The sequence below is a fragment of the Erythrolamprus reginae genome, chromosome Z, assembly GCF_031021105.1.
Source record: "Erythrolamprus reginae isolate rEryReg1 chromosome Z, rEryReg1.hap1, whole genome shotgun sequence".
Lineage (NCBI taxonomy): Eukaryota > Metazoa > Chordata > Lepidosauria > Squamata > Dipsadidae > Erythrolamprus > Erythrolamprus reginae.
The window spans coordinates 105,304,713-105,316,145 of NC_091963.1; the positions used below are offsets into that span (position 1 = coordinate 105,304,713).

At 36.2% G+C, this 11,433-nt stretch overlaps 1 protein-coding gene across 3 annotated transcripts; it reads left to right on the plus strand.

Annotated features, from left to right (window-relative positions):
• Nucleotides 1-218: 218 nt before the first annotated feature.
• On the plus strand, nucleotides 219-10,343 carry LOC139153759 (myelomonocytic growth factor-like). Of its 3 annotated transcripts, none has more exons than XM_070728120.1 (5): nucleotides 219-383; nucleotides 1,282-1,442; nucleotides 4,410-4,517; nucleotides 6,614-6,760; nucleotides 8,042-10,343. In XM_070728120.1, the coding sequence occupies exons 1-5, from the start codon at nucleotides 368-370 to the stop codon at nucleotides 8,198-8,200; spliced, it is 591 nt and encodes a 196-aa protein (XP_070584221.1). In that variant the 5' UTR covers nucleotides 219-367; the 3' UTR covers nucleotides 8,201-10,343. The 3 variants fall into 3 exon arrangements, with proteins under 3 accessions (XP_070584221.1, XP_070584223.1, XP_070584222.1); XM_070728122.1 differs by having other exon boundaries at nucleotides 360-588; XM_070728121.1 differs by lacking the exon at nucleotides 219-383 and adding an exon at nucleotides 591-712.
• The last annotated feature ends 1,090 nt before the right edge of the window (nucleotides 10,344-11,433 follow it).

The window sequence follows — 11,433 nt, forward strand, 5'->3', positions numbered from 1 at the left end:
TTTAATTAAATAACCCCAGAATTACCTGTGAAACTTATTTCACAGGTAGGAAATAAGCTCCTGTTGCAGATCCTCATCTCCCACCCTTTGACCCTGATCAAGGACACTCAGAATTTACCGTAATTAAGTGCATAAAGGAAAAAATGTGAGATTGCCTAACACCACTCCTCTCAATTAGCTTCCACTGCCCCTCCCTCCGGAGGAAGTTCCTGAATATTCTCTCTCTATAAATACCCCCAATGGAGAAGAGTTTGATTCACAGCAACCCAGGCATCCGTTCTCCAGTGACCTCCCGAATCACAAGCGCGTCGTTTTCGAAGAACAGGGCGGAGAAAGTAGGCGAGACCAAAAGTTTTTCTGCAGAAGGATGAGTTCAACACAGAGTAAGTAGCGCTCGAGGCAGGTCCTCGGGAAGGGCAGCTTTTTTGGCGTCTCTCGGGGCGAGCGCTTTTCTTTACGACTACTGGGACTATTACCCACCTTTGCTGCTGAGGGAAGAAAGGACAAGTCCCGGTTTACCTTCCTGACCGGTCGCTCCTCCTTAGCACCGCCTTCAGGAATGTTTAACAAGCTCTGAAAAACGCCCAGGTGGGGAACCGTTCTCTCCGCATTTTATTGTAGGAGAATAAAACTCGATCTGGTTAAATTCTTTTATTTCCAGAGGTCAAGACTGGCCTCTGTACGTTTAAGGGGGAAGGAAATGGGAATTCTGGTACGTGCCTCGAAGTTCTTTCCAAAGGTTCAGAGAAAGAAAGACGCGGCTTCGTTTTCCAGCCGACTGACATTTTCACTTTTTTTTTCCTTCACCAAACGAGCTGGGCAACTGGGTTTCGAAAAACCCGCCGTAGCTCTTGCGGGGACTCACGTCAGGCGAAGGCAAAGATTTGAAAGGTTGCCACTTGATAGAGACGCCCCTGAGTTGGAAAGGTTGGGGAACGAAAGCGGCAGGACCCGCATTTTAGGCTGAGTCTCGCTTAATTTGTTGCACGTGCTAGAATAATAAGAGTAATTCTGACGGAATCAGTTTTCCAACCACTTGCGCTCAGCTTAGCTCGATTTCAGAATAGCTCGAGCTATTCCACTTTTCCTTGTTTTAACGGAAGCGAAGACGGTGGTATGGAGCTGATAAATTATAATCGTATTAAAACTGTCTAATGGTTTCAGCCTTTTAGTTATTAGTATCAGCTAGATAATTTAGTGCAGCTCCTAGAAGTGGGTCCAGTTTGTTTGTTTTTAATGACCAACCTCTCCTGACCATTGTATATTCTTTTATTTTCCCAGGTGGTCTTCTTCTGATCAGTTTTGCACTTTCTTGGTTAATGTGCTTAGCTGCACCTCATGCAGAATTTTCTGGAGATCCTGGTTTACACCAGTTTGTTTCAAAAAATAAGGAGTTTGCCATCAGGATAAAGGCTGATCTCGTTGCATTGAATGGGCTTGTGGTAAGTATATTTTAAAGGAGTTGGGGCTATGTTATCAGCATTTACCAATTGGCTTTTGAGTCAAACATGTATTAAATTGCTGTATAATAAGTTTCTTTCCAACAAAAATTAAGGAATCTGTAGTGAGAGAGGGAAATAAATAATCTATTGATTCCTTGTATAGATATTGGTATAACTTCAACGTATAGGATACGTTGACGAAAATGTTTGCCAGCTATGTTGGGTAAATCCTCCACTACAATGATGGTAGTTTTATTTTCTTCTTCCAATATTAAGTTTTAATTCAATATTTTTAACCTGGAGATTTAGATTGGGGACTAGATTCCCAGTATTGTTATTGACATTTATGAATTTGAGATGTAATATAGCTACATGAAATCCTATTTTTAAATTAATATAAAATTTATAAACTACCCTTATTATATTGAAATGATACAGCAGAATCTCAGACAAATGGAAAATGTTGAATTGTGAAGGGGAACAAAGTTAAATGTATTGAAGCAATAAACTTGAAGTCTTTTGATTTGCTTCCCCTGAAATGTTATTTCATAGACTCTCAAAGTTAAAAAGACCCTTTAAATCACTACTTAAATCAATGCATAATTTTAAATAACAAGGGAGGATTTGGGGAAGAATCTGAGTAATATAAACATATGTGATAAGATAGCACAGATGTGGCTTTAAAACATTACTACTTTCGATGGTGATGGTGCTTTCAGTCTACACTTAGATGTACTACTGTAGTGCCTCACTACTGATACCTTCTGTAGAAGTTCTTGTATTCTTGAAGAAAAGAATGAAATATTAATCAGTGGACCAATTAAGATACCTGTTTATAACCATGGCTATGCTACGGTAGAGAGTTTGCAGTTGACATCTCTTTTAGTTAGTAGAAGATGCTTCAGGTTATAAAACAACATGGGCCTGCAATACAATTGTTGAGTTTGGTCAACAGCCTATCAAATCCACCCAAACACTTGTATGAGTGGAAAATCAATAATCTTGCATATGTTGAATTTCAACCTTTTTGCAGCTGTAATGAAGAAAACCAGCATTTAAAGTGCAGCAATATCTACATAGCATAGAGTTTAAATTTAGGAGTACAGAAGACTTGGCATGAAGGACGTTACTTAGAGATACCTTAATGCCCATTGTAGCAAAATTCCTGCTCCTACTACAGTGACATAATTGAGAACAGTGGTAGATTAAAATAATTGGAGCATTATGCATACAGAAAAATCAAAGTTCATAGTGGACTGAAATTTTCACATAAAATACTTGGAACACCATTCAGATATGGGTTCCTTTTCAAGTACTTCCCATAAATTACAGCTCAGTCTTCCAGTGTGCTAGGAAATGTATGTTAATCTCATGCATTTCCTAGCACACTGAATAGATTCCCTCCCTACTAAAATTACACAAATGTTTCTGTCCCATGCTTCCGGAATATATGTAAGATTGTGCCAATTCAGAATGTCAAAGCTCAAGGGGGAAAATTGTTTGCAAACAAGCCAGCAAAGTTTGGCGTTCTTGATGTCTTCCTCTTTGGGTGTTGGGAGGAAATATTTTGATTCAATCTGTCAAACAAATATGAAATATATTGTAATTAAGGTTTACTAAATACAAAGGGAGAAAATCCAAGGGAGTAGAATTACCTACTTGACCCTCCTTTGCAATTCTTTAAATGTTTTTTTTTTTTAGTTTGGATTGTGTACCTAGTAGTTCATATAAGGGCTTATAGTGAACAAGGCTCTAAATTCAGAGGCCAAATTTAATCTTTATTTTAAGAATAACCCTTAAAACAGTCATTGTAAATTGTGCCAAGTTGTACTCAAATTTAAAGGGTTGAATCCATGTTTCACTGTACTATATTTAAAGGAAGCCTCAATGAATCCATTAGGATTTTAAAAAAACTATTTCTCCACTAACTTCTAGTGTCTTCATAAAATCACTCAGATGTTATTGAAGCGATATTAAAGTTATCATTATTTTTGTTTTGGTCCAACAACGGCTGGATAACTCCAAAGGTGCTGTAAGCTATTAATGAAGAAATTACATTAGTCACAGCTAATTTTTAAGTTTGATTGGTTTTCACTGTTTAGCTCTGTGTGGCTGATATGGATTCAACTCCCTATTTGTAGTAGAACATAATATGTTAAGCATGAGGAAGATGAAAAGATTTGTTAATCATGAGGAAGATAAGATGAAAAGGGCAGTCAAAATCTCCTAATTGCTGGAAGTCATATCCAATAGTCCTCATTACCTCCCGAGATTTCCATATGCATTACTCGTGTACTTTAAAGCATCCTGCTTAAAGATTTAGAAACTTGGTAGGAAATTTTAAATAGTGAGTCTCAAGATAAATATTTTCTGTGTCAGAATGCAGCATTATTCAGCCCTTTTCCATACTGCTATTTGCATATCAGCCTCACAGAGCTAAATAGTGAAAACCAACCAAATTTAAAAGTAGTTTTGACTAAGATAATTCATTCATTAATAGCTTACAGCACCTTCGGAGTCATCCAGCCTTTGTTGGCCCAAAACAACAGTACTTTAATATCACTTCAATAATGTCTGACAGATTTTATGAAGGTACCAGAAGTTAGTGGAGAAATGATAAAAATATCCTATTGGATTCATGGAGGCTTCTTTAATAGTGAAATTTCGATTCAACCATTTAAAACTGCAATTTGGCACAATGTACAAGGAGGACAGGATTTAGGATTATTAAAATGGTCTTTATATTCATATAAGTAAATTAATATGCATTCTTTTAATATGTACATAAACTTTCCTTTCATTGGGTTTTGAAGTATAGCAAAAACAGGATTGTGGGAGGAGGAAGGATTTTGTAAAATACTGCTTTTAGGCAGCAAGGATATAAAGCACTCAAATATGTTTGCTCTGGTTTTTTTGGAATCCCAGAAATACCTCTTCATAAAATATTTTTCTTTTTTTCCCCTCCAGCGTAAAGCATTCAGCTTTGGCAGCAACAGAGAACTGGTAACGATAGAGAAACTCTTGGGCATTTATCAAGTTAACATCTCTTATTGCCAGCAGGACCCCTGTGACATGGTAAGTAGCAACACCTATCTGATTTGTAACTTAAAAGCATTTCCCCCCTCAATGCAAGAAGTATTAGGGTAGCAGCACATAATTTTGTGAGAAATCATGGCAATATTTGGGATTTTAAGAGCATCTTTGAGTGTTCTCATAAACAGCCTATGTGCTGTCTAGACCAGGAATAGGCAAAGTTGGCTCTTCTATGACATGTAGACTTTTAAGCCCCAGAATTCCTGAGCTAGCATGATTGGCTCAGGAATTCTGGGAGTTGAAGTCCACAAGTCATAGAAGAGCCACCTTTGCCTACCCCTGGTCTAGACTAATGGCTGCCTAGGCTCAGCAAATTTAAGATACACAGACTTCAACTCCCAGAATTCTCCAGCCTACATGATTGGCTAAGTATCCTTCCTTATAAGTAAACTGAAAAGGATGCTTTTTAATCACCTTTCGAGGTTTTAGAAATCCTTTTTTTACCCAGACTGGCTCTTTTTTCTAGCTGGTGATTGTTTTGTCTGAGAAGACAGAGCGTTTGACTCTAGCCACCAACTATTTTTAATTTCCTAAAAATGGTTTTGGAAATTATTTGGTTCTCAGAAGTGTACTTGTAAGCAAAGATACTTCATTTTGTCATATTGCCTCCTCTGTTTTTCTTTCTCCTGAAGGATAATAAATGTTTTTTAAATTAGATTGAGGTAAGACATGAGCCGTGCTGTGCTCAGGGGGATCTTTTCCAATTTTAAAAGTTGTACATATGTACAAATATACTCTCTCAGACTGTATTATCCATAATCAGTTATATTGTAAAAGTACTGCAGACAAATCAAAGCAGAAATAAAGCAATATTGATTTTAAGCCAGTAATGGGACTCACTCCTGCAGATGCTCACCTACCTGGTCTGTGAATGTGCTATACAAATGATCTTTTTGACTCTATTTCAAGTTTTTACACATTCCCCATAACAAGAGTAGGTGTATTCTGTTGTAGTTCCACGTAATATCCATAAACATCTAAATCAGTAGCTTGATTTCATTGGAGATGAAATAATCGCCCACCTTTTTTCTAAACTTAATAATCTTAACCTTTTTAATGGGGTTTCCACTGACAAAACACATGCATTGTGTAATATTTGACAACTTTATTATAAAGTACATAAGTACACTTAACTCCTTGATGGGTGCCTACTTTAAATTTGTCCATTAGTACTATGGTGTCAAATTCAACTTGGAAATATTTGTTATTCCTTAAAAGGTGAACAGGCAAACCCTAAACATGAAATAAGACAGCAATGCACTAATATTAATTTGCTTCTGCCATGCTCATATCCTAATTCCAAAAATGTACTCTGGGATTGAGTCTAGATGGATTTTTATTTTTTTTTAAAGCAGACCTTAGTCTCCGAGTGTTCATATTTTACATATCTATCCAATATAATAATTTTGGGCTAGCCAACATCCCAAAGAAGAATATTACAAAATAGGTAAATATCACTGATAACAGCATTAAGATAAAATTTCCATCTTTTTCCCCAGTAAACATTTCTTAAGAGCTATAAATTCAAGTGTAGTGTATAGATTTTCTACATCTATTTTATTGTTTAATTAACGTGTATGTTTATTCAATACACGTTTTTCTGACGACCACTTTTTATAACTTTGCCAATTTTCCACTGTTAATCTATTAATTCCTAATATATATTGGCTCACCATTGCTTAAAATGGTAGAGAAATGGAGTCACTCTTATGCTTCAGTTTCCCCTTCGTTGCTTAATTTAAATCAGTAGAAATCGTTCATATTTATTCATATTAAGCCAATTCTAACATTTCATCCTGGATAGTGTCATTGTTTCCTTATCTTTAACCTCAGTTGTAATTAACATAGCTTTTAATTGTGGCACAGCAGAATCGGGTTTGTTTTCCGAGTATATGTACATTTTATTGTGGAAATCACTTTTTTTCAATTTCAATTGAAGAACAGTGATTGACTTGTCTCTGAATGCAGAAGTTGTACAACACCATTGTAATCAAAGAAACGTTTTATTGAAATTTGTGTAAGAAAAGAATGCGTAATAACTTTTTAAAATAATTCCCTATTACATTTACATCATATAGGAAAGATGCTTCAATCAGATACAGGCTGGTCTCCAAATGTACTTCAGTTACCTCTCATATATTCGCCAAATCTTAACAACTTACGCTGACCAAGTCCTTGGTGTTCAGCTGGATATTTCCAACTTGTCCCGCAACATTCAACAACAGGTGAGGAATTGCATAAATATTCTTTAAGTTGGGAAAAGATCAGAGCCAGGTATTGAGGGTAAACCACCCCGTTCTAAGGGGAATATAAGAGACATTTAGTATATGTATGAGTGTGTGAACCTGCTTTAATAATTTACCTGGACATTAGCAATGTTGTCTTGGGGAATATTGATGAACTATGAAGATAAATTTCTAAAAATTGCAGATATGGAGAGTACTTTAGATTCAATTTCCAAAGGATACATGGAGTATGACTATAACATTAGTTGCAACACTTGTAGGCTGTATCTTTTTCTGGGATCACACAATAACTGTGAAAGGGAAAGCCATTGGGATTCTCCTGCTAATTTCATATTCCAGAGCACTTTTTAAAGTATTAGATCCAAAGTACTCTATGGCCCTGGTATTTTCAAGATGCACACTACTCAATCCTCATAGAGAAGCCATATCCTTGTGGTGGTGGATGCTTTTATATGGGATCTAAGAAGCGGACTGCTTAGGCTCTCAGATACAGCCCAAAGTGCTGTGTTTGCAGGAAGGGTTGTGTGTTTTCCCCCCAATTACTGCCCCACTCCACCTTCAGGAATAACCTTTGTTGCTATTACTTGCTGAACAGCTGTACATCCAGTCTTGTAAAAGGAAGGAGTGTTGCCTTTGTCATTTTCTAAGCATAAATTTCAAAGTAATAAATACTTAGGCTTTTGCTCTTCACATTTTAAATAATCCTAGGCCCTGGCTTTTGCACATCTTTCTACTGTAGTAAACTTTTATTTTATATGATACGAATATTTTTCCTGTTCATGCATTAATCCTAACATATACAAACTTCTGCACTCTGTGAGATTAGGCAATCCTTCATGCCTGTCTTATAAAATTGTTGCTGCAACTATGGTAGGTCAGAGAATATGGATGTGTGGATGCATGAGGAAGTAAATATGTCTGAGTGCGTTGTTTTGCTTACACTAGCTCAGATATGTATTTATGAGCAAATCTGTTGACCCACTGCTCATTGTGGAGCAAAAATGCTTCTCTTTGCTTTTCTGAAGGCTGGGACCATGTTTTTCCCTGCTGGGTTAAATTGTCCCTTGCCATGACACAAACACAACTTATTTATTAAAATAAGGTCATTGAAGAGGACTCAGAATATAATAGTGACAACATTGGATGAAATAGGATTAATCGAAGAGTAACATGCAAGGCTGATTTGGATGCTGTTGGAGTTAGTATGCAAATGTTAATTATTAATATGAAATTCCTCAATTTCTCTAATCTTTGTTTCAGATGGAAGAAAGCAGTTTGACCAGCGTTATCTATCCACAGGCAGAAAATGAGCCTACCTTTGTGCAAGTTCAAAGAGAAATTGGAAGCTACCTGGTTCTCTGCAAACTCCAGATATTTATGGATAAGATTTTCCGGGCCCTGAGACATTGTAGCACATAAAGGGAATCTATGGACAAATCTCACCAAAGACTTTGAAGTTGAAATAGTTCTGTGACTTGCTTTTGCAGGGCAGGACAGCTTCGACGGGTAGAATTCCAGCTTCTTTGTCTTTGTTTTTAATTTATTTTAAATTTTTATACACAATTTTAAATATACTGAAAGTAGGGGGGCAATAAAGTAATCCAGATAAATTTAGCTCTAAGAGAAATAAAAATATTAGCTGAGTTTGGACAACAATGTTAGATTAGACTAAAACTGAGCTGGGTTGCTTAAGACGCATCATGTTGTGGAAAGCCATTGTCTTATATTGTGAACACTCCATTCTCTTAAACCACTGTTTCTCAACCTCAGCAATTCTGGCTTTGAGGAAAGTTAAAGTCTTAAGAGTTGCTAAAGTTGAGAAACACTGAGTTAAGTTGTAATTTGTTTTAAATCTGTTTAAATTTTTATGTATTTAGCATTCACTTCAAATGATTATTGGTACAGTATTGAAAGAAGAGCATCTCACACATATATGTGGAAATGGGAAAATTTGCCTTCAGACTCTTTCAGAGATCTTTTGTCACTTGAGAAATTGCTGCAGTTAAAACTTCAGTTGTTTATGACTGATGATGTAAGAAAAATGGATTTCCCCCCGAAAACATCAAATATTTTGCAGTGAAATGTACAGTATTCTTACAATGGCAAGTTCCCAGTTCACTCCATCTCTTCTTTCTCTGATGAAATACCATTGTGATCAGTTTTTAATAGTTTGTTATGAGTTTTAATTTATTAGCATATTTAATATTTATAGTGTCAGAATTGTTGAATCTTGAATTTGGACTTCAGTACTAGATATTTATTTATTATTTATAGCAATGCTGTCAGATGAACGGAAAGCAGTTGTTTAGATTTCAGCCACTCACAGTGCTATTGCCATGTGTGGCATGTATGTTGAGGTACATACAACATTAAACTATTGTTTAATATTTAAACATAAGAGTACTAGCTGGTGGTAGCTAGACGAAACTACAGGATGAAACACAAGAGAAGTTTGCAACTCATGTCTTTATTAGTATTTGGGGCATACAATATAATCTATGGTCTTATTATTTTTTACTGGTGCAAAATAGACTGCAGATATGCCTGGTCTCTTTTTAGAAGAGGTTTGATTCATAACTTCCCTCATCCTCTATCATTTGCTATACTGTATTGTGCAGAAAATAAATGTAGCATTAAAAGGTCAACAACTCTCAGACTGCTTAACCTTGCTTTATATACAGTAATCCTGGTCCAAAATGAATTCTTGATTTAAAGCAAACTAATAAACAGCACTCCCTCTGTCATTCTGTCAGACTATTTGCTAGACAGCTTCTGATATCACGAAGCCACCTATGTTATGTCACCAGGCATAATCATCTTCGTTTTAAGAATCTGGTGATAGAGGCAGACCAACTCATTCTAACAAGGCCAAGTGGTTAAGTTGATACCATTTCAAGTTTTAAAAATTCATAAGTATAAACGTGTGTGTTCATTTGCTGTAAAATTCTATGTAGAGGTATTATTTAATAATTATCTAAGGATCTTATTTATGTTACAGTGGAATTTAAGTTATCATTTAAATGATTTTAACACAAAAGTATACCGCCATTAGTTGCACTCAATTCCTAACTACTTGAATACTATGTTTGTTTAAATGAGCCCTTTGCTAAAATCAATGCTGATTTCTATGGAATCCCATTGGGTTCAAAATAGCTATTCACTTTGGGAGAAAGTTATAGTAAATTTATATGCGCGTTTAAAGTTTACACAGAACTCTTGTCATTCAATTTCTCCAGCTGCTAGTGCCTGCTATAACTGAATGAATTTGAAATTATATTGCTTGAACTTTGTATAGTGTTACTATCTTGAATCTTGTTCGAAGACGCAATTTCATCAAACCTTTTGACAATTTTTATTTTCTAAAGGATGTTTTGTTTTCGTGTTTAGTTATGTTATAGCCATTCGCATTCCATTTGCGTTAAAACGTCAGTATTCCTATCCGTCAGTTCTTCGAAGAAATAAATTGTAAACAGCTAATCTAAGCTGTAACTACTTGCATAATCATGACACTAAGGATAATGTTACATTTTTATCTGTTTTTAAATAAATTTTCCATCACAGATATCTCTGGTGTATTATTCTCATTCTTCTAAGCTTTTTTGAAAATGAAGTTGAATGAGGAACATATAAAGCTAATTTTCAAAATGCAATGGCTCCTGCCACCTGCCCTTTGAAATACCTTGCTCTCTTCTGGATGAAGTCTGCTCCCACCCTTCTGATCTTCTATAAGGCCCTGAAGACTTGGCTCGGCCAGATGCTTGAGGGTCCAACTGCAGAGGGGGGGGGTCACACTGAAAGTGGTTCATGGATCAATAGCAGATTCCACCTCCCCCTTGCTCCCCACTCACTTTTTACCATAATTTTAATACTTTATATTTTAATTTCTACTAGATATGTATAAAACCCAAGAGGCAGGGTAAGGCCAGGATAGGCTAGTTTCTACTGGGGTCACCTGGGCTTGAAGTAGTGGAAACCCCAAGAATAGAGGCACTCTCTGTACAAGTTAAATTCTTCAAAATACAAATACATGCACATGTATTTGATATTCGATAAAGAGATAGATAGATAGATAGATAGATAGATAGATAGATAGGTAGGTAGGTAGGTAGGTAGGCAGGCAGGCAGGCAGGCAGACCGACCGACCGACCGACTGACCGACCGACCGACTGATAGACCGATAGACAGACCGATAGACCGTTTCCACCAAAATAAGACATCCCATGATAATAAGCCCAATTGGGCTTTTGAGTGCATGGCAATATTTCAGGGTCTTTTTTGGTAACACTGTGTGTGTGTGTGTGTGTGTGTGTGTGTGTGAATGAGAGAGAGAGAGGGGGTACTGCATTTCAAACAATCTGTTAAACTACTGAAGTTTGCAGATGATGCAACAGTGATTGATCTCATTCGAGACAACAATGAATCTGCATGCAGATGGTAAGTTAAAGAAATAGCCTCATGGTATGACCAGAACAATCTGGTACTGAACACACTCAAAATTATAGAAATGGTGGTAGACTTTAGGATAAACCCTTCTTATAATACTAAACAACACAATATGAACAGTAGGGACCTTCACATTTCTATATTCTATCACACCTCAAGACCTAAAATGGATACCTTAAAAAAATGTCATAAAAAAGCATAACAAAAGA